General features: G+C 32.9%; 1 protein-coding gene and 1 pseudogene across 2 annotated transcripts in view; one reads left to right on the top strand and one right to left on the bottom strand.

The window, feature by feature from the left end:
• Nucleotides 1–24,340, top strand: part of MRPS35 (mitochondrial ribosomal protein S35) — a 32,536-nt gene that overhangs the window by 433 nt on the left and 7,763 nt on the right. Inside the window, exons 2-7 of one of the 2 annotated variants that reach the window (XM_016134090.2) lie at nucleotides 2,827–2,873; nucleotides 4,180–4,347; nucleotides 6,172–6,232; nucleotides 9,706–9,845; nucleotides 16,303–16,412; nucleotides 17,845–17,914. In XM_016134090.2, the coding sequence (XP_015989576.2) occupies nucleotides 2,827–2,873; nucleotides 4,180–4,347; nucleotides 6,172–6,232; nucleotides 9,706–9,845; nucleotides 16,303–16,412; nucleotides 17,845–17,914 (596 nt within the window). The remainder of the gene's footprint in view (nucleotides 1–2,826; nucleotides 2,874–4,179; nucleotides 4,348–6,171; nucleotides 6,233–9,705; nucleotides 9,846–16,302; nucleotides 16,413–17,844; nucleotides 17,915–24,340) is intronic. The other variant, XM_016134091.2, reaches the window with a different exon arrangement.
• LOC118614589 lies at nucleotides 3,805–3,923 on the bottom strand (annotated as a pseudogene).

Raw genomic sequence — 24,340 nt, 5'->3', positions numbered from 1 at the left:
GGCCACTGGCACGGGGTTCCTCAAGTTCCTGGTGCGCCGTAATGTTTCTTGGGCAATGTTGGACCGCAGATTTTCCAGAACGTTAAGAGAACACGCATGTTCCAGGACAACCTGCAGCTCTGAATTCCAGGCCTACTTCTGTCACCAGATGGGATGACCTTGATTCATACAGGCATGATTGAGGTGACCTTCACGCTAGAGAGATTATAGGGATGCCCGATACCGTTCTTGCCCTCGAGGAACCTCGTGAAAAAAAAAAAAAAAAAGATTCGTTAACGCGAACTATGCATTGTGAGATGCTGTACCAGAAGCGCCAATAGGGTAACTTGGGAGCATTGAGGAGGAGCCCGCAGGAGTCAGGAAAAGCTCTGTCTAGGAGGGGGGCATGTGCAGTCATTCCCCAGGTCCTGTCCGTGCTACCTTCTACAATATCTCTGTTTTTTATAGGACGAACAGCTCAGTCTAGGGCAACATCTCTTCTACAGCAGTTCCTTTACTGATCCTTATTTCCACTCTCGCTCGCCTACATTGAATTCTGACCATAGCCAGAGTAAAGTGTTCAAAAAGGAAATCTTATCACTTACTTGTTCAAAATTTACAAATGATTTCTCAGTGCTTTAAGAAATATGGCACATCCTTTAATGCAACATGGTGGTTCTTCGCGGCATTAAAACTTGTCTCTTTCTTATCTTTAATTCATTCATTCTACAAATATTTAATGCCTACTGTATGCTAGACAGCGTTCTAGGTACTGGGATACAATAATGGTCCCTCACCTCATGAAGTTTACATACTGTGGAGGACATCAGACTGTAACAGCTAAATGTCAGTACAGTGTCAGGTAGTGATTAGTGCTGTGAAGAAAAAGAAAGCAGGGTCTCGAGAATGATGAATTGGAGGAGCAGCGGCTATAGGGTAGAATAAGGTCAGTATTCAGGAAAGACCACCTTGGGGTAAAGTTATTTGAGCAGAGCCCAGAACCATGCTGAGACCTGAGAGCACTGTGGACACAGGGAACTGCAAGTGCAAAGTGAGAATGAGCTTAGGGGTGTGTTCAGAGAAAAGAAAGAAGGCCAACATGGCTGGAGCTAAGTGAGCAAAGAAGGCACTGGTAGTATAAGATGTCAGAAAGATAAGTAATGGCCTGATCTTGTAAAGGCTTGGATTTTATAAGTTTGGGATCACAGTGGAAGTTTTTGAACAGAGAAGTGATATGTGATTTACACTTTCAAAGATCAATGGTTTCTGTGTAGATAACTAGTTTTAGGAGGGTAAGAAGCGGAAGCCAGATCAGTTTTGAAGCTGCTGTAGTAGTAGTCCAAATGAGATGACAGTGGTATGGTTGGATTTGAGATATATTTTGAAGGTAGAGCTAATGGGACTTACTGATCGGTTTGAGATTTGAGATGGGTCTTGAGAAAGGGCTCAAGGAAACATAAGATTTTCGTCCTGAGTAATTGGATGAATGGCAACACAATTTATAGGGATTGAGAAGACTGGAAGAAGAAAATCAAGAGCTCTGCCAATGATGTGTCATGGGTGAGGTGCCTATTAAATTTCTCCAATCTCTTTCTCAGTGTTTTTGCTGTTCTAAAGTTTCAAACATACTGAACTTGTTTAATTTGATTTTTTTCCATCTTTTCTCTCTCCAGAACACTTTCTCACTTGCCTGTTCCCAGGGCTACCTCCTGCTCATTCTTAAGGTTTTAGCTTAAAGTCAGCCTCTTCAGGGAGACTTTCCAACTAATTGACTAGGTTTTATCTCCTGCTAAATGTTTCCATTAATATTTATCATTGTTAATGAAATTACTTGTTAAATAGTTATCTTGACAGACTTTCTGCTCTTTGAGAGCAAGGACTATGTTTCTTTTGTGTATTGCTGCCATCTGAGTTTTTGATACACAATAGCACTCAAATAACTTTTGAATGAATAAAGGAATTTTTACTGAGGGATAAATAAGAATTTGACTGGTAAAGAAATAAGGTAGGAAAGGGGAAGGTGTCAAAAGTCTGGCAAATGGAAGGGAAGAATGTTCCAGGCAAAGAGAACAGAAAGTTCAGAAAGACTAAAGGGACTAGAACTAGAGATTCAGTGGACTTGTGGTTCTTTGTGAAGAGAGATGAATTAATGAAGTAAAGAATGTGATGTAAAGTTTAAGAATACGATGTCTTGGTCCTTAGTTTTCTTGCCTATAAGTGACCTTTAAACAAGGATAATGGTAGTACTTACAGTTCTTGTGAAAAGTAAGATTAAATGAGATAATGATGAAAAGCATTTAGCACATTGTCTAGCATGTGAAAGGTCTCAATAAGTATAGCTATTATTATTTTAGTGTAACAAAACATTTAGAGAGGCATAAGATAATACTTTGAAAGGTATATACTGTATATAAGTAATCTGCCCTCTCTACAGTTATGTACTTTATTAGCAATAGCTATGATTTTTGTTGTCGGCAGTTCTGATATACAATAGAGAAGGAAAAACTCAAGGTTTTTGGGGGTTTTCTATAGAATAATTCCAAATATGAGCAATTATGTTATTTTAACTTGGAAATGTGAGTTTAACTATGAATTTTAAAATTTATTGAAAATATTTCTTTAGATGATGAGTTCGGTTTATATTTAAATAACTGGAATTTTCTTATCTATTTTTCATTTTGATTTTTCATTAAGATGATTTTAGTCCCTGAGCTTACAGAAAGTGGGTTATTGTTTCATATTTGTTTTGCTACTCAATACCTTAAATCATGTTTAAATTATGGATTCGTGATCAATGTTGAACAACTCTATTTTATAAAATACTCTGTAACTATTGTTTTCTTTTAGAAACAACAGAAAGAACATCCAAATCTCAGAGGCCACTGAGAAGAAAGGTAAACAGTTAATGTACTCTAATATGTTATCTGAATTGTTTCTGAAGTTCTGAAGTGAGGCAGGTATTCACGATGAGGAAGAAGAATGCTTCCCAAGAAGGATTCATAAGGGGATGTTTGCTTGGTGACGACCACAGTCCTGAGTCTAGTGTTTGACTGATCTCTGTCAGTACCCTGAGAATGGATCATCTTTGAGAGGTGGATTCACTGATATATTCCCAGGAAACAAGTACCTAAACCAGAGTGTAAAATTATTTCCGATGATTCTTTTAACAGTCATGGAGCCTGGAATATATGCATTAATCTAACCCATTTGGCCTCACCCTGTGGGCATCTTTGGAGGAATCCAGATGATGAGGTCGCTTGGAGAACATGGAATCAGAACAAAGGCACATTAGTTGGAAGTTAAATGACATCAAATTATAATGTCTAGAGCTGTCATTATCATAGGAATATTAACCCAGTTCCAGGACATATACTGTGGTTTCGATATTGCTTAAATAGGTGTTACTGAATTTTGCCTCCTTAAAGGATGCTTTTGTATGGTGGCCTTCCCCTTCTATTGAATATAGTTTAACACACACACACACACACACACACACACACACACGTTAATGTGATTGACTAAGCTGTCATGTAACTCTATTCCCTAACCCTAGGAGATATGTAATTTCTCATTACATATTTTTTCAATTAGTTTTTGACCCTAATTTACTTATTTCCAAGTTTTCAATGTACTGACTTCTATCAAAGAAGTTTTTAAAATTATTTCGGAATATATTGTTACCCCTTTATAAACAAAATTTAAAAAATTGCTAAAAGTCTAAGTAAATAAGAGAAATTTTTAGGCAAGGCAACTCTTGATTGACCTTACAGATTGCAAGGACCTTGTCAGCTTTTAATCCCTTATTTTTTTATTTGTTATTTTTTATGTCTATAGCACCTGGTCTTCCTAGGTGGTCTCCCATCCAAGAACTAACTAGGCCCCACCCTGCTTAGATTCTGAGATCAAATGGGATCTGGCTTGTTCAGGATAGCATGGCTGTAGACAAGATAGAGAAATTTTTAGTGAAGAAAATGTGCTATTAAAGGGAATCCTTGCCAGGGAGTTTGAGGAAACAGTGCAGAAATATTTAGGTAGGTTTGGTATTTTTTCATTTGAATAACAGCAGTTTTGTAGGAGGTCAGATTTTACTTAGGTTGCAGTTTTGCTAGTGTTTTTCTTAATTGCAGGGGTCTTTTTTGCTTTAAAATTAAAAAAAAATGTGTTAATGTTTAAAATATTAAACTGCCTTATGTTTCTTAGGCACTACCTCCCAGGACAGAGAAAATGGCTGTTGACCAAGATTGGCCTAGTGTTTACCCTGTTGCAGCACCATTTAAACCCTCTGTAGTACCTCTTCCTGTTCGGATGGGTTATCCGGTAAAGAGGGGGGTGCCCATGGCAAAGGAAGGAAATCTGGAACTTTTAAAGGTAAGATAAGTTATTGCTTTATCAGCCGAGACATAGCTAAATACATGGTGATTCTTCTCCCACTCTTAAACTGCCCCTCTTCTAATTCGAGTTTCAGTATATTGCAGGTTATTATATTTTAATTTAAATTTTCTCTGAGGTAATAATGGATATTATATTTTGATTATCCATGATAAAGAAGACTCAAAGAATTCTGGGCATTTAAGAATGTAATTAATTGGTCCTGTGGCTTCCCTTTTGTTTTTTTTTCTATTCTGTTGTACCATTTTTGTATTGTATTTTTCAACTAGAACTAAGAAAAGTGAAATATTCTAATTTGATATTGAGAATTGTGGCGAATCAAGGATTCATTTTTTTAAAAAGAGATTTCAAAACTTTCTGTCGAGAAAGGTAGAATAATATTGTTGTTGTCTTGAAACAAAATAGGTCATAATAAATGCCTCAGTTTATAGCATCTATAATGATTTTCGAACTATAGGTTTTTAAAGAAAATATAAATAAAAAATATAAATATGCTTAGCCTGGGAATGCATATATTAGAGGGTTTCCTGTTGCACACAGTGGAATTATCATCAATGAACCATGTTTTTCATTAAATGAGAATTTTCTTGAAAAAAAAAGAAAAATTTGCTGAAAAATGAAATGGTAACATGAAGAAAAGGTTGCTTCTGGAGATGGGAAAATGAAATTTGGAAATGAGACTATTTCAAGAGACATAAGAAAAACATTGAGGAAACTAACTTTCAAATGAAAGAGAAGTGAACGTAGTTTAAAGAAAAGGTCTTTGTAAAATATTACTGGGTGAGAGAGTAGCATTTTATTTATAATAATGCTAATGGCTGTAATAGTATTTTAATAAACACAAAAATCCAAACATTTAATGCACACCATCTCTTTTAAGAATCGCCGTGTGCTTAGTCCAATGATGTGGTCTATTTCTAAAGAATATCATTGGATGAGCTTATTAACTGAGCAAATATATGCAAAGTGTTTAGGACAGTACCTACATAAATATTTGTAAGGATTACCTATTATTTTTTCCTTTTATAATTTTAAGATTATATTTTTATGTTTCAAAAATAAAAGTACAGGACAATGAAGCCACCCACCCATAATCCCAATTTTCATTTCCTGTTTACTCTTAATTAAACTCTTTCTGATCAGCACTTAAGATTTCAGTCATAACGTTTAGAGTCACTTTCTGCTCGTTCAAGTTTTCTTTCCAAACAAGTTTAACTAAATTTTCCCTTCAGATGCTGAACATTATTCAAGAAATATACTAGCAAATGTTAATTATTTATTTGAAAGATTCAAGAATCTCTGACTTTTCCTAAACTTCCATTGGCCTTACGAAAGATTAGGCCACCTCTTATGTATCATCATAAATATATTCACAAAAACATTCAGTTAAGATTCGCTTGCTGCATGTATTCATCCATTTAGTTGTAAAGTATCTACTAAGTACCAGGTAGAAATGTATTACCATGCCATGTATTCCAGGGGAATTAGGACAATTAAACAATGATCTAGGTCCTTAAGTGTTTTCAGTTTTATACGGGAAATATGCATACCTCTAGATTCATGGCAGGAAGAATACTTTAAAAATGTGTTTATTTTTTTGAACAACATTGTTTTGGTACTGAGTATATGTTTCAAGAAATTTGTTTCTTAAGTTCATAACACATAAAACTAATATTGTAAAAATTACTCAATTTTATGTATTACAAGGTTTGTTGAGCCTATGATTTAGTTTTATGAGAAAATTGTTTTTTTCGTATTTTTAAGACATTTGGCTAATTTATCCTTTAAATTTTGCTGTTTTAGATCCCCAATTTTCTGCATCTGACTCCTGTAGCAATTAAAAAGCACTGTGAAGCTCTTCGAGGTAAGTGGATTTTTTTTTTACATAAACTTAATATCGATGTTGAACTTAAGAATCTTATTTTTAATGATAAAATGGTCGATCTACCAAGAGGATATAGCATTTGTAAATATTTATGCACCTAACGTGGAAGCACCTAAATATATAAAGCAATATTAACAGAACTAAAGAGAAAAATAGATAGCAATACAATAACGGTAGGAGACTTCATTTTCTTTTTTACAGACTACTCTGCAACGTGCTGTGAATAATAAATAGAATCAGAAATCATAATCTTTACTTAGGTAGGTTAGGGATTTATTGATAAATTAGAGAAAGCACATACATAAAAAGACTGAAATATTTCAGAGTATTTCCAATAGATGCAAATCAATATAATTTAAACTGAAGATAGTATAGAAGCATGCTGAGTAGCTGAGTAGTGAGTGAGGTCAATAATGGTATACTTTGCAGAGAAGAGTTATCTCAAAGAAATTGCTTAAAATTTTAAAGAAAATTGAATCAATGTGTACATGTGGTAACATCAAATAATAGAAGAGGTGGCGATGAAAGGCAATAGTCTCATGCTTCTTTCCTGCCCTGGCCCCTCATTCTAGCTAGAAGTGTTCTCTTTCAGTCATTATTTAAGCCTGGTAATAACTCCCAGAGAGTATATTTATTTGATGTTTATATAATCACCTGAATTTATTGATTTTGAACAATAGCTCTTGATTTCTAGATGTAAACATGGATTTCACTCATCCTACTATTTTTCCTTCCACGTGCATAGAAGTAAAGGCAAAAAATATTTTTTTTCATGGTTTTATGTGTTTTTATAATATATATGTGTTCTTATTTAATTTCTGGTCTCATTTTCATTGGCCTATAGAATAAGCAAATTTGAATTGTTTTAGATTCACAGCTATTAGTTATTGAATGTGTAAATTTAATTCAAGAGTTAGTACCTTTCAATGAAGTCTGAAATTCATGCTGATCTAAAGATATGTAAATGCGCAATATACTTCTTAAAACTTTTCAGGAAAGAAAAAGAAATCTAGAAACAGTTCACATGTAGCTTAATTATGCTGGAAGGAGAAATAAAGATAGTGAACATGATTATGATGAACTTTTAGCTTTAGGGAGGGCCTTCCATTCAGAAACATGAGGAAGAAGATATGAAAGGGTCTTAAAAAGTAGGAATAATTAGCTTACTCTTGAAATGAGGGAAGGAAAAATTCCTTCTGTCTCCTTTCATGTATGTGCTCTTCTGTTTTGGAACATTGGCATGTTTTTCTACTTCTTTAGGTTTCTATATTCATTAGTATCTGGTGTTAGACTGACACATCACTGTTACAAATTTGTGCCCCATGTGGCACAAACTATATCACATTTTGATCCTTTGACACTGATAAATTGCATTTTTTCCCCTTTATAAACATTGTTTTTAGATGTATATTTGTAATGTTGAAACTGGACATTGTACTGAGATATTTCTAAAATACTTCATAATTTTTAAATGACAGGCTTTCATACAGCACATTCAGAAAAATAGCATATTTTACAGTGTTTAAGGGAGCGTTTTAATCTTTCCTTATTTTGCCTTTATACTTCTGCCAGCTTCTGGATTTAGATTGTATCTTCCAAATAATTCAAAAGCTTTTCAAATATTTCTTCTCAGTTTTCTTTTAAAATAGGTCAGTTTAGATTTTATATCTAATTTGCAAATGGAAAATCTGAAGTACAGGAAAATTAGGTAATTTACCAAAATTTTAATAATCAGTGGCAAAAGTTAAGTAAAAACCAAGGTCTTCTGAAGTCTAGTCATTGCTCTACCTATAAGATGAATAAAGACTAATAGGGGTCTATTAGGTACTTTCTAGTTGGCTGTATTTTTTTAAACATTTAATTAGGTCATTTAATATAAAAACAGTAATTATCATCTGGTGATTGAAATGACTTACTTAAAGTTAAAAAAACAAAAAAGATTTAGTACAAACCCAGGAACTCATAAAATTCCCCAAACTAGTTTCTCTTATAAAGTGCTTGGCACTGTTGCATTTTATATGGCAGGATATTGGAGTTAGTCCATAATAGGAATGAAATTACCTCAATTATTTTGCCCTGTCCATTTTATTTATATGATGAGATGTTCTTAATTGCAAAGATATTTCTTTCCCTTTAGAGTGTCTTGAGTATTGATCTCTTAAACAGGGTGTGGAGGGAATTGTGTGAACAATTGTGTGTACACTTAATTTGCTAACACATAGTTAGTCCCAGATCTTAGAAAGTCTTTGTAACGCAGAGCTACTGACTCTGGTGTTAAAGCCCAAATGGGAGTTAAATATAGTAAGTACTATAGGAAAATTGTAAGCTAGGGGGAAATGTTATTGGCAGAGTACCTTTCACTGCCCCCTAGGTCTTAGAACTCCCATGTCTCCTTGTGATTATGACCAGTCTCTCCTACAGCCCTACTTTTTTGGAGAAAGCACAGCTTCATGAGGTCTAATGTGTTTGACCTAAGAAACTAACTACTTTTAGCTATTCTTACAAGGATGCTATTTAAGGAAGGAGATTTCCGTTGACAGGAGCCTGATAGTGCCAGAAGTTTTCATCTCAAGCTCAGAGCCCTGTACCACACTAACTTGACAGGAATAGGGCAAAATGAAATCCGCTAACCGTGGGAGGCTGGGAGCTCTTTTCCTTCTAAGTCTCCTCCATGCCACACCGCCTCCCAGATGGTCGCCTGAGTTTACACCTCTATGCTATAGAGACAGACAGTGAGCCATGTTCTCAGTGCTTAGAACTTCTTCCTATTGTGGCCCAGGTCTCAGACCTGATCCCACCTCCTCTCGAGGCTGGCTATCTTGCCTGAATATGAGGTAAAGTCTGTTCCTCTTTCCATTTAGCCCCAGTGGCTCAGAAGTCACATAGAAGAAACATGAGTTACTATCAGGATCCATTTAAGGATGACCTAGGCCATTGTACCTGTTTCAGTTTGAGGCCTCATTCAACTTAGCTTCTGAAAGAATGTTGACCATGTCTCAGTTATAGTTTAGAGCTTTACTAGAGCTTCTTTCAGTTCCCTTCAGCTAATCTTTAGTAACTTTTATTTGAGAGTGAATTGATATTATTGCCTTTTCAAAAACTGATGAGCTCTGAATGTCATGAACTGTTTGCTCTTAGTTAGTGAGGAGGAATTAACTGTCCCATAACAGGTATATACAAAGCCATAATAAACTTCTGTCAAGTCACAGTTCCCTTTTAACTGAATTTACTCCTCCCCACCAAACCTGAACTGCTCAAGTCATTCCATTAGTAGGATTCACCTAAAAAGAAAAGGGACAAGAGTTGATGATGTATCTATAAAGTACAGAATAGAATCTGTTCTTTCATTTCATGTTACCTCTCTCAATAATTTGGTTTTGTCAGGTAGCATACATTACAATGAGAATTTACTTGCAAAACTGTAATTGAGATCATCTTTTTTTAATTCTCAGATTTCTGCACTGAGTGGCCAGCTATACTAGACAGTGATGAGAAATGCGAGAAGCATTTTCCAATTGAGATTGACACAGCTGATTATGTTTCATCAGGACCATCTATTCGAAACCCCAAAGCACGAGTAGTCACCCTAAGGGTAAGAGATAAAAAAAAAAAATTATTATAATCCATCATTTTTAAATAGCATTTAGTATGTATTTTTATAGAACCGAAACATTTATCATAGGAAATTTGGATAATATAAAGATGTTTTAAAGTATAAAATGAAATTGCCTATAATTTTACTACTCATAAATGACCACTGTTGACTACAGGAGCTCAATTTACTATAGATGCAGTTAGCCTTGAGTATGTTAATGGGATGATACTATCATTTGATTAGTTATTTGAAGTTTTTCTTGTTAGTAATATGAAATAAAAATTTTCCAACAATATTAAATATTCTTTAATATTATTTATAATGGGCACATAGAATAGCATGTAAACAAAGGTCTTTCGTGTACCAAGACAGTGTTTGAGGCTGGGGTATAATGTTGGTCAATCAGAAATGGTCCTTTTTCTGGCACTGAAGTGGGAGATAAAAACAATTCCATATCATAGATCTTCCAGAATTTATTTTAATTATACATATTATGGGCCCTTTAGTCTTTCTAACAGTTTTCTTTATTAGAAAAATGTAATGAAATATCCTTAGTAATTAGTAATTGTATCTAACCCTAATTATATTCCTAGGATAATTTCCTAAAAGGAGAACTGTCAGATAAAAGGATATAGATCTTTTTTAAGTTTTTTGACTATATATCATAAATTCCTGCAGGAAATATAAAAAATACAACAACCAGCCAGTTATGAAAATACAACAACCAGCCAGTTATGAAAAATACAACAACCAGCCTGTTTTCCTGTACCCTCATCAACCTAGATATTACTATTACCTATCAATTTGATAGGTAAAAAATATATCTTGTTTTCAAAATTTGTGTCTTTGAATCTTCCTGAGGGTGAGAATTGATTCCTTTATAAAATGCTTTTATTTTAGTCTTTTGTCCATTTCGATGGTATTTGATATTCTATCTACTTATTTTTTCTTTTTAATGACAGCTTTATTGAGATATAATTTATATACTAAGAATTCACCCTTTTAAAGCACATAACTCGCTGGTTATTCAGAGTTGTTTAACTGTCACCACTGCCTAACTCCAGAAATTTTTATCGCTGTACCCATTAGCAGTCACTCCCCATTGTTCCCCCTTTTCCCCACCCCTAAGCCCCTGTCAATTACTGATCTACTTTCTGTCTCTGCAGATTTGCCTTTTCTTGATATTTCATATAAATGAATTATACAGTATGAATACTCTTAATATAATGCTTTCATTGTTTCATCTGTTGTAGCATGTGCCTGTTCATTTTTTATTGCTAAGTAATATTTCATTTAATGAATATATTATGTTTTATTTATCCATTCAGTTGGTAAACATTTGGGTTGTTCTCACTCTTTGGCTATTATGAATAATGTTGCTATGAACATTCATGTTTTTGTATGGACATACGTTTTCAGTTCTAGTGGAATTGCTTAATCATAATCATATTGTAACTTCATGTTTAACATTTTGAAGCATTGCCAAACTGTATTATAAAATGGCTGCACTACTTTATTTTTTTATTTTTTTTTATTTTTAAGGCAGGCAACCCTTGGTTGATCTCACAGATTTTTTAAGGACCTCGTCAGTTTACAATCCCTTATTTTTTATTTTTTACGCCTACAGCACCTGGTCTTCCTAAGTGGTCTCCCATCCAAATACTAACCAGGCCTGACCCTGCTTAGCTTCTGAGTTGGCTTCACTACTTTCAAGTTTCACCAAAAATATTTGAGGGTTCTATTTTTCTTAACATTCTCACCAGAGTTAGTTATTGTCAGTCTTTTTAGTTTTCACTATTCCAGTGGGTGTGAAATGGTACCTCATTGCGATTTTGGTTTACATTTCCCTAATGATTAATGATGTTGAGCACTTTTTCAAGTGCTTCTTAACCATTTGTATATTTTCTTTGGCGAAATGTCTGTTTAATTAAATCCTTTGGCCATTTTTTAATTGAGTAATTTTTGTTCTCATTGTTCAATGCTGTTTTTTTTAATACATATTCTGGATACCTGTCCCTTATCAGATATATAACTTGCAGATATTTTCTCACATTCTGTGGGTTGTCATCTCACTTTTTTAAGTACAAAAGTTTTACTTTTGATGAAGTCTAATGTATTTTGGGGGCTTATTCTTTTGGTGCCATATGTAAACAATCATTGTGGAATTTAAAGTCATGAAAATTTATTCCCATGTTTTCTTCTAAGAGTTTTAGAGTTTTGTCTCTTACATTTAGGTCTGTGGTCCACTTTTAGTTAATTTTTATACATGGTGTAAGGTAGGGAGTCCTACTTTTTTCTTTTGGAAGGGGATATTCATCAATCCCAGCATTATTTGTTGAAAAGACTGTTCTTCCCCATTGAATTATCTTGGCACCCTTATTGAAAACGATATAGTTATTTTTAAACTTTTTACTTGGCTAATTTACCAAATTGTTTTTTAACCTTTTATTGTGAAAATTTCAAATAGATGGAGAAATAGAGCAGTATGATAAACACACATGGCACTTTATTGACAAATTTAAAATATTGAGTACTTCATGTGCTCGTACACGTGTGTATATGTATCTGTGTGTTTTTGGTTTACAAGTTTACTTATAAATTACTAATTGAAATTTCACACTAAAATACTTTAGTCTGTTATCTCTAAAAATTAAAGAGATTTTCCTGTATTATTCCTTAATATGATATAAAATATCTATTTCACACTCAAATTTCCTGAATTGTCTCACCAAAATTTTTAAAGTAGCTTTTGTTTAAACCAGAAATTAGTCAAAGACAATTGCATTTGCTTGTAATGTTTCTTATGTCTTTTGAAATCTAGAACAGCAAAGGACCTTAATACTTCTCTTTCCTTCTTCCTACTCCCCCAGGAGATTTTTCAGGAAATAAATGATAACTAATGGTATTTTCAATTCTCCTCTTTTAATATATATAGCCTGATTTTTCTTTTTGTCTTTCACATTAGATAAAATTTCTAAAATAATGTTTATGTAGTCACTTATGCTGTTCCACACCTTAATGGGTATGTGTGCCTCGTTGGCCTCTAAATAGGAGATTGGATTCAGTTTGAGATAATAGTCTTCATTATGTTAACGATATATCCTATTTCTCATTTACTAGCATTTTGAAATTATCTCTCTTGAATTATTGAAGTAATGAATTATATTAATAGATTTTTAATTACTGAAACATTACTGATCAATTTATGGTATATCATTCTTTTATTCTATCACGATTTGCTTTGTTAGTATTTTATGTAGGGTAATTTGTCCTTATCATGTTGCTTTGGGAAAACATCGAATTCCTACCTTGACTCACCAGGGGTCTTGCCATATGCCATTGTAGTTTCAGGTGTCTGCCCTAGTAACTTCTAAATTCGTATTTGAATCCATTGTTAGTTTTCTTTGCTAAGGAAGTCTTGATGTACATAACACATCATTTTCACACAACAGTCATGGGGCAGTTACCTCAATATACTTTTTTTTTAATTAAACTTTTTATTTTCAAATAGTTTTAGATTTACAGAAAAGCTTGAAGAATAATTCATGCCAAATTTCTCCTGTTGTTAACATCTTATATTACTGTGGTAAATTTGTTACCATTTTGATAACATTATTAATTAAAGTCCATACTGTATTTGGATTTCTTTACTTTTTACCTAATGTTCCTTTTCTGTTCAGAATTGTATCCAGTGTACTAAATTGCATTTACTCATCGTGTCTCCTTAGGCTCTTATTGGCTGTAATGGTTTCTCAGAATTTTCTTGTTTTTGATGACTTTGACACTTTTGAGAAGTAATAGTTATATATTTTGTAGAGTGTCCTTCAATTTAAATTTGTTATCGTTTTTCTTATGGCTAGACTGGTACGTATTTGGGGGAGGAAAACCTTAGAAATAAGTGCCATTCTTATCACATCATAGCAAAGGTATAGAGGCTGCTAACATGACTTACACTGATGAGGTAGCCTAGGTCATCTGGCTGAAGTAGTATTTGCCAGTTTTCTCCACTATATAGCTACTCTTTTTTTCTTCCTTTCCTACTGTACTCTTTAGACGGAAGTCACTATACACAGCTGATACATAAAAGGTTGGGAGTTAATGCTCTACCTTCTTAAAGGATAAATGTCATGTGAATTACTTGGAATTTTTCTGTATGGGAGATTTCTGCTTTCCACTTATTTATTCAGTTATTTATATTAGTATATGGACTCATGGATATTTTATCCTTTGGGTTATAATACAGTAATATTTATTTTGTTGTTCAAATTGTCCTGGCTTTGGCCATCGGAACTCTTCTAGTTGGCTCCTCTGTTCCTTTGCCATTCTCTATTATTAGTTTTTTAAATACTTATTTTTTTGGCACCACAAAATGCACCAGGCTTATCTTATATATTCCTTGTCTCAGTCCTAGAATCAGCCATTTCTCCAGGGAGCGCTGACTAATATATATACTTTTGATTCATCTGTCCTGGAGGATGACTGCCCACCTTTTTGAAGAGCCTTCTAGGACCCTCACAAAATTAGTTTTTGTACACCATGTAGTCTTGTGTTTTAAGTCAGAACATTCCAAATATACAGGTTAAAGACTACAGTTTTGCAGTGCCTTTGAGTGCTAGCAGATGGCGTGAGTGCACCACACAGCTGTGTCTGAAATATTTATAAGCTTCTGGCATAAACTATACTTTTTAAATACTAAAATGTTAGTGTGAACATGAATTTTAAAACAGTTGTATAATAATGATCAACATTGCTGCCTTTTTTTTTTTTGACTACTACTTACACAAAAAGCTAGAACACATTTTTTAAATGGTAAATTTTAAAATTTGTGAAACGATTTCATTCATTGAAGGGAATTTTAAAAGGAAAAATCTCTGCATTCTCACTATTCTAATGTAAAAACTATTCATTTCTTTTTCTCTGCTATATCTGTTTTCATAATTATGAAAATTTGCATGTTTTCATAATTAATAATCATCACTGTAGGTACATTTAATGATTGCCTTATAAATAATCCCCCACATTGTTAACAATTAGAGTTACTATAAAATTGCTTATTTTATCCATCAAGCTGACAACCTGGTTGTTGATACATGTTTTTTCCAGGGAATCGTAGTAATTCACAGTGTCTTCAATATATGACCATTCTATTGGATTGATTTTTAATAGTCTGTTCTTACCACTTATATATTTTAAGAGTGTGTTTATATTTATTTATTTGTTTTCTATGTTTTCTACTGCAAATAAAAATTCATAATACTTAAAAAACAATATATCCTCCTTTGTTCTCATCTATGTATTTATTCAGCAAATATATGCTGCCTGCTTTTTAAGTGCGAGGCCATTGCCAAGAACAGGACTTATTTCTTATCCTCAAGAGTTTGTAGTCTAGTGGGAAAAATAAGTAAGTTCTTATGGTGTATCGAGGGAAGTACAAGGTAATTAAAGTTAGAAGAAATGGGTGAAATTGTAAAATCTTACCTTTTTTTTCTTCATACAGTTATAACTCTTATTCTTAATCTCCTCCATGAAAAATAATATGTAGTTTATTTAACTATACTCTAGTGTCTAACATCTTCCTTTGTTAAGCCTATTCATCTTTAGGTGATACCTTCAGTGATATCCTAATTGTCTGTAAATTAAAAAGTGTGTTCATTTAGTCCAACATTTTCCAAAATACGTTTTAAGGAAGATTAATTCCATGAACTATCCCTTGAAAAATAAAATCTGAGGTCAAATAAATTTGGGAATCATTACATAACATCCCTGAATCTTGAAATTTCAGAACACTCATTAACATATTACCACCTCTAAGAAATTCTCTTGTAAAGAACCCAATTTAACTCAGCATTTCCTGAATATATTCAACAGAAGTAGGCTTTTTAAATGATTCTTCTTAGCAGCCTGTGGGATTAGTATTAACATTTTGAGAAATGTTGAGCTGAATTATTTCATATCTTTTTGATTCTTTGATGCTGTATTCCAGCCTCCATGAGAGATCTGTATCTTTTAAAATAAATGCCCCTAAGCTAGTTGAAATGAAATGAGTCTCATAATTATATAGTAGAAATTTCTTAGAGTCTTTATGTTTTATCTTATTTATTTGTATATTCCAACTTTACTAATACTAATTGAGTTTAATTCTATTAGTGCAACTCATAAGCACCCTAATTTCATTTTTTTCAGAGATATGTCATCGATTTTTTTCAGGAATGGTACTAATGCCCAGAACTTTTAAAAAAAGAATTCCAAGCAGTTTGCTCCCTCTCCCATTTTTTCCATGAGTAAAAGATCAGGCCTCATAATGCATGCCAGTTGCTAACTCTGTATAGAAAAGAGTTTGAAAAGGTTTCCTTTTGCTGATTTTAATGGTACTTTAAATCATATTGCTACTGTTTTTTCATTTAAAAAGTATATAAAATAATATTTTTCAAAGTTTTTTTCTTCTATTTTTAAGGTTAAACTTTCCAGCTTGAATTTAGATGATCATGCAAAGAAGAAACTTATTAAACTTGTAGGAGAGCGATACTGCAAGACCACAGATGTGCTTACTATCAAGACAGATAGGTAATAAAGAAAAGTTCAGCAGATTGGTCACAAGTGTTCTTTTATTGTCCTCTAGGCCCCTTGTAGTCCTTTTTAAAGAAATGACGTTGAAAATAAGAATTGCTTTGTATATCAACTTATTAACTTAATAGGTCAGAGAAGTTGTCCGATTTATATTTTTAATATCCTCACATTAGCCCACTGTTGCTGTGATCTTTATATATAGGGAGAAGCTTGCCTTGATGAGTTAAATGATTGTTATTTTTAACCTATATAATAAAACTCAACGAAGATGTTAGAAGAAAACAAAAGTATGATTTACTAGCGATTAATGCTTAAAAAGGTTTTTACAAAGTCAAAGTACATAAAAATCTAATAATTCACAATTAGAATTCTTAAATATGGAAATTTAATTTACTAAGGTACTTTTGTAAATAAGCAGAATTTTAGTGCTAGCAAAGAAGTTCATAAGTGCAGTATTAAATTTATGCGAATTTATAAATTAGGTCATTTGAGTTAAAGAAACATTATTGGTATGTTTTTCCTAAATGCTTATTTTAGTTCCAGAATTGTACTTTGGTCATTTCTAAATTATGTCAAAATATAGAAGACCTGCCTTTAGAAAAAAGCAAGTGGGCAGATACCCTCTCTCCCTCCCTATCAGAGTTTCAAAGAATTTGGAGGTATTGATATCAACTAGATTTTATATCCCGTGTAGTGGTTGGAAGAAGGAGCATGAGATGTGAGAAGGCAATAGCATAGAGGTGGAAAGAGCTTGGGAACCATGATTTCAGATGATTATTGTCTGAGGGGAAAATAGATTTGAAATATATTAGTAATATTCTTTTTTGCTGTCTTTAGAAAATGTGAAATATTGTACTTTAGTTTGTACAACTTAAAAAATACCTTTAAAATGTTATTGTTTGCAATTCTGTAATAGCAGTGTAGCTTTTTCCCCCTAAGTTTACAAATGTCAGTGTATGTATATTTTATGGTAACAACTACTTAGAGAACTGTTAAGTATAAACAAAGTCATGGTTTTATTGTATATTTAAAGAAAGTGTAATTTCTTCCTTTTCTATATTATTTCGTTAACCTAAAAACTAAATATACTGTCTCATATTTATGGACAAGTTTTACCTAATATTAGGTCATTAGTTCTATTTGAAATACAACTGCAGCAATATTTTATATAGTGGAGCTCATTTTTAAAGAATGGGCCCTGGGCAAATCAAGGTGAACGTTTAGATTAGCATCTATCATCAGTCTTTCTCAAAGTTTTCAATCTTAAGTCTTGAACTACATAGATTAGTCTTATTCTAAGAACAAAATTTTCCTAAAGCAGATAGCAAATACTTGAATATAAGTTATCCTTTGTGTTTAATATTTGTATATTTTGTAAATAATTCTGTATACTGAATTTTTAGAATTTTGACTTCTCTCTCTTTTGAAGGTGCCCATTAAAGAGACAGAATTATGATTATGCAATGTATCTGCTAACAGTTTTATACCATGAGTCTTGGGTAAGTGACAGTGTGTGAATGATTAATCATTTTGTCAGTGTAATTTAGATGATATTTTAATCTTTCAAAATAGTCTGCGTGTATCAAATACTCAATTGCATGTTTAATGAACCACTAGCTATACCAAGGATATACGAAATGTTATAGATAGCTTCTACTGACATTGAAAGTGAGGATCTTGAAATAGATTATGTAGTTCATCTCAGAATCTTATAGAAATAACATGACTAAAATACCCTTAAAATTCAGAGTTTCTGACTTTGTTTGGAAATTTCAAAATCTTAAACTTTTTTTGTTTGTCTTTTTGACTTTGGCTGAAAGTTGGCCAAAGATATGAAGGATAATCATTACATGTATAACTTGAGAATTTATAATTTGCCTTGTTATCCAGATAGACTGCAGAACAAAGCTCCAGAACTTTATACAAGGTATTTTAAATTTTTAGTTAACATATAGCCTTTCATGTAAACATTTCACTGGTATGCATTAGAGACAATTAAGGGCAATTAATTATTAAAAATAGTCTAGTGTCTGACTGACTTTATTGAGTTTTAGTATAAGCATATACATTTATAAGGAAGATTTTGCTATGCTTTAGCATCAACTCATTTGACTTAAAGTTGGTAACTAACATATTTAGGTAACTCAGAGTTGTAAATATTATTTTTAACAATTAAAATAATTTTATATATGCATAAAATTAAGTTTTTTGTAGCTTGCCCAACAGATGTGGGCCTCCATAGCATTTCATATTAGGAACATTTGATTGAATGGAGATAGCTGGAGAAAGAGTCACTTTCTTTAGGTGTTCAAAGGGCTGCATATGAAAGAGGGGTGAGATTTGTTTTTCATGACTTTTAGGGATACAACAAAATGGGAGCAATAATGAGATGGACTTCAATTCACTGAGTAAAACCTTTCTAAGAGAGTCATGTAAAGATGGAGTGGCCTACTCTTATAGGTAGAAAATGTTCTCTTAGCTACTTAGTTGGGGCTGTGGTGAAAAGAACATACTCCTTGGATAGGTAAGTTGCATTAGATGGCCTTTGGAACCTTCTCTCCATTAACTATTGTAATTCCGTGAACACATGAAGCCATTCTCTAAACCTGCTCACATCATTTCATTGATATTAAAACAGAGCCCAAGGGGATGAGTGGAAAACAAAATTTTGTCACTAGGTTTGTAAAGAAGAAAAAGCAGGTAACTCTTCTCTTTTGAGGTATTTTAATTATTATAATTGATCCGGATTTTCTAGTTCCTGGCTTCAGGAGCAACATCATAGTAAAAGTTAATCTCTCTTTCCTGTCAATCGATTTTATAAATGCCTTTGGCTTAAGGTAATTAATGACTAGCAGCATGGCTGAATTAGCTACAGCTCTATGGCTACCCTTAAAGAGTTAATACCAAACAATAAAAGCCAATTAGTTTTGAGACTTATTTTACCAGCAGCCTTTTAAATGAATTTACCCCAAAGGAAATGACAGGCATAAATAAATTCAGTGAAAGTTGACTTAACTGGATTCTTCTTGTGGTTCTATGACATAGAATCCAAACAAGTTTATATTCTGGATTCATGCAAAAAGCCTTTGATCTTGCCTGCTAATTACTTTGATGCCAGAATAAGTAGCCACATACTTCTGTTGTAAACAGATATAATTAAAGAATTCCTATATTAAACTTGGCTCTTGATCCTTTCTAAACAAGTACCATCAGTGAAGAAGCTTTAACGGCAGATGAGCCGTGAAATTTTGCAGAGCTGGTGGAACAGAATTTTTATTGAATTGAAATTCCTTTTTTCCTTTACCAGCATGAAATTCATGCTTGAAATTAATGTTACCCCTGGTATTTAATTAAATATTTAGACAGCCCCTTTAAAACCATTTCTTTATTTTTTAGGCTCGTTTCAGAGCATTTAACACGTAAGTAGCAAGTAGTGTTGAGAAGAAAGTAGTAGTTTTATGTAGCACACAGTATTGAAACGTCTCTGAAAAGACATTCAGTCTAAGGAAGTCACTGTTGTGTTCTCTTCAAAACAATTTAACTATAGAAGTATCAAAGTAGACTTTAAAAAACAGATTTCACAAAGCATAAACTTCAAGCAGAGAGGCTAGTAAGGCTTCAAAGAATAATAATTGCAGTGCTAGGAAGGTAAAAAGATCTACATCAGACCATTTATACTTTAGCAGTTTGAAGAAGCAAAGAGACTTGAAATTTGTTTTAATATTCCAGTACATTATTAGCATAAGAGTGAATTAAGTTTTAACCTTTAAAACTGTACAGACCTGGAATTGAATCCCATTATTGTTACTTGTATAGCCTTAGTCATTTAACCTCTAATGCTCAGTTTTTTGATGGATCGAGGAGAATTTACATGAAATGTCTGGCAAATAGTCAGCTCTCAGTATACGATAGTTATCAATATTGTTGTTAATACACAGATGAAAGATTAAGCTTAGAATTTTAAATTCATTTATTCACAATTTCTGTATACAGCTCACATTTCATTTGTCAGAGACTTCATTCACGTAGTCTGATCTGTGCCCTGTTGTATTTAAATTTTTAGAATATATATCCTGCTCACTTTCTGACATAACTGATAGTAACAAAACTTCCTAAATAGCTTTGTTCCATGGTATTCTTTAAACCTTCCACAAATGATTAAGTTAAGAAATGATTGGATGAAACATTTTGAAAGTAACTTACACGAAAGGTAGACTAAAACATTGACTCTGAGAGAAAGAAAAAGGCGCTTGCTTTAGAAAACAGAGATCTGAAATTAAGTCCAAGGGTTCTTGGATGGTTTTGATATTCAATTACTAATGGTTGCTTTTTTAAATACGAATTTTTGGCTATCTTACCTGTATTTTATGATAGTCTTGATGCTAGTGAAAAATATATCTAGCTTTATAATAAAGTGGTTTTGAAAAGTCATGTAACAAAATCATCTAAGTTGGATAGCTTCATAGTCACTAAAAATTAATTTTTAAATGGGACCTTGTTGCAGATATTTCTGATAAAAAATAAAGAGTCCTTTTGCAGAGCCATTTAATGTTTGGTTTATAGGTTCATTGTGATTGTGCATATTCATTATCAGGTTATATTAGAGAGCTCTTGAACTGTGTTTGTTTTTTTATTTACTCTTTCTTGCATTCAGCAATGATTTTGTTTTTGTGTACAATGGTACAACGATAAGTATTTGTAGGCTATCAAAATGAATGAGCCTCTGCCTTTAGGTACCTTTATTTCTGGAAGGAATTGATGGTTGTAATATATGTAGAATCAAAAGTTATATGCGGATTTTCCCTGCAGGGGGTTGCGCTCCTAACCCCCACGTTGTTTAAGGGTCAACTCTAATCTGTTTCACTAGCTAACAAAGGTAGGAACATAGTATCGTGAGAGGCTCAGACAGGATTAATTTTCCTTGGAAGCTTCACAGAAGTGGTGACTGCTTTTGGAAGATGAGTAGGAGTGTGAATGAAGATGTGGTGAATGAAGAAATGTGGGTGAAGGACTCTAGGCCTTGTGGGTTTACAGAGCAGGCAGAAGTTTGGTGTGGCCAGTGTATAAGACTTAACAGGGCAGAGGTAGGAAATGAGACTGGAAAAGTAAGTCAGACCTGGATTGCAAACAGGTTGTATAGCTTATTTACAGAAAAATATTGGCTACCCCAGCAAGACACATCTCTTTAATGTGAAGTGTCTCTATGTATAAACTAATTATGCATATACCAATATTACAGTGTTTATTAAAGAAAAACAATTAATTAAATAATTAAATGAACTCCCAGGTTGAGTCTGAGCATTGATGGTAGACCAGGAACAGTAAAGGGTTCTTATATGCTATCTTTTACTTGACTCTAGACAAATAGCACATCTGGCCTTTTTTTAAAAAGTGGTTCTGTGGTGAGAGTCAGCTCCCTGTCTCTGACTTTCTTTTTTTCCTCTGTGCTGTCTCAAATGCTCACCTTGGATACAGAGTTGTGTCTGGAGGTCAACATTGGGCTGACGTAGCATTTTACTAGTTGTTTTTGAGAAAACACCTCTTTCACAGTGGTTTTAGTATTTATGAAAGAGTAACTAACCATCCTTATTGCAAATATCAAGTGTGCTTTCATTAAAATGAACTTTTAGTTGGTTGATGGACAAATAAATGTTTACTGGTTGCCTGATATTCACTAGGCGTTGTTGGATATGGAGGTTAATACCTAAGGGGAAAAACGTTGTCTCTTCCATTGAGAAACACTAGTAGAAGCAAATTGGTTTAGCAATAAATATTAAAGTGTTATAAAGGTTGTATAATTTACAATTTTTTTATTTTTCAGTATGAATATATTTCTTATATATCCTTCATGACTTTGATACCTGCTTTGAACCTCTTTTTTTAAATTGAGATATAATTGACATATTAACATTAGTTTCAGATATACATCATAATGAATCAGTGTACGTATATGTTGTGAAATGATAACCAAAATATGTCAAGTCAATATCTGTCACCCCTCTTTTTTTTCTTGTGATGAAAACTTTCAAGATCTACTCTCTTAGCAACTTTCAAATAGACAATGCAACATTATTGACTCGACTCACTATGTGCTATAGTACATCCCCATGACTTATTTATAACTGGAAGTTTGTACATTTTAACCATTCTTACCCATTTTACTCACCCCTCTCCCCCAGGCCCCTGACAACCACTAATCTGTTCTCTGTTTCTATGAGTTCAGATTTTTTTTTGTTCTGTTTTGTTTTGTTTTTTAGATTCCACATGTGAGATCATACGGTATTTATCTTTCCCTAACTTATTGCCCTTAGCATAATGCCCTCGAGGTCCATCCATATTGTCAAAAATTGGAGGATGTTCTTTATTATGGCTGAATAACATTCCACTGTGTATATACATATCATGTATTTTTTATTCATTCACCCATTGATGGACACACAGGTTTTTTTCGTGTCTTAGATATTGTAAATAACGCTTCAGTGAACATGAAGGTACAGATATATTTTTGAATTAGTGTCATTGCTTTCTTCAAATACCCAGAAATGGCATTGCTGCACCATATTTAATTTTTAATTTTTGGAGGAACCTCCATGCTATTTACATTGTGGCTGTGCCAGTTTACATTCCCACCAGCAGTGCACAAGGATTATCTTTTTGTTTTTTGGATAATGTCATTCTGACAGGTGTGAGATGATGTCTCATTGTGGTTTTTATTTCCCTTTCTCTGATGGTTAATGATGTTGAGCACTTTTAGTTACCTCTGTATGTCTTTGTAAAAATGTCTGTTCAGATTTTCTGCCCATTTTTTTAGCTAGGGTGTTCGTGCTTTTGCTATTGATTTGGGTGAGTTCTTTACATATTTTGGATACTAGCCCCTTCGATATATATGAACCTCTTATTCTTTGTCTAGCTACTGCTTTGCATAGGTAACAAATTTTATTTTATTTTATTTTATTTTATTTTATTTTATTTTATTTTATTTTATTTTATTTTATTTTGTGTTAGTCAGTGTGGGACTTGACTACAGTTTGTCTTAGTCTGTGGGGTTGCATCATGTACTGTTTTCCATGTATGTTTTGTCTAACTAATCCTAAGGCCCTCATTAGCATGCATCTCACCTTATTGTATTTTGTTCTTCAGAGTATCTGGGTCAGTGCTAGGTAACAATACTAAAAGTTCTATTCTTTCAGATGTCTGTAAATAGACTTTTGAAGTAGAAGGTTTTCATTGTGGTAAGATGATAAGTAATAAATTCCCTTTTCAGTAATATAAAACAGCATACTTGTTAGATGCTAGCAATAATTTAGCTTACTGGTATATATTATTATTATTATCTGTTAATAAAATTATTAATAATCAGTGATTATGCTCAATTTTTAAGAAAACCTTTGTAACAGTTTAGATACTCAGTTTTCATGGATGTATGATTTTGGTTATGTGTAGATCAGGTTTGTTTTCCACTTGATTATCATGTTTTTTAAAATATTTAAATGCAAAGTGTTATAGTTACATTATTTTGGAAGATCTCTACAGATGTTTACTTTTATGAGTTTATTTCATGATGCTAATTTATATTTGACAATATTAACAGAATCTGTATTCTAGAAAAATATTGGCTACTCCTAGCAAGATGCATCTCTTTCACATGAAATGTCTTTATGCATAAACTTATGTGTAAACTAATTATGCATACACTAATATTGAAGTGTTTATTAAAGAAAAACAACTAATTAAATACATTAATGGAACTCCCACGATGAGTCTGAGCATTGATGGTAGACCAGTAACAGTAAACAGTTCTTACATGCTACCTTTTACTTGACTCCAGACAAATAGCACATCTGGCCTTTTTTTAAAGTGGTTCTGTGGTGTTGCTCTGAGCGTCAACTGCCTCTGTCTCTGACTTTCTTTTTTTTTTTAACCTC

Source organism: Rousettus aegyptiacus, unplaced genomic scaffold (assembly GCF_014176215.1).
Source record: "Rousettus aegyptiacus isolate mRouAeg1 unplaced genomic scaffold, mRouAeg1.p scaffold_m13_p_2, whole genome shotgun sequence".
NCBI lineage: Eukaryota > Metazoa > Chordata > Mammalia > Chiroptera > Pteropodidae > Rousettus > Rousettus aegyptiacus.
The sequence above is the reverse complement of the archived record's forward strand: the minus strand, read 5'-3'. Positions and strand labels throughout refer to the sequence as shown.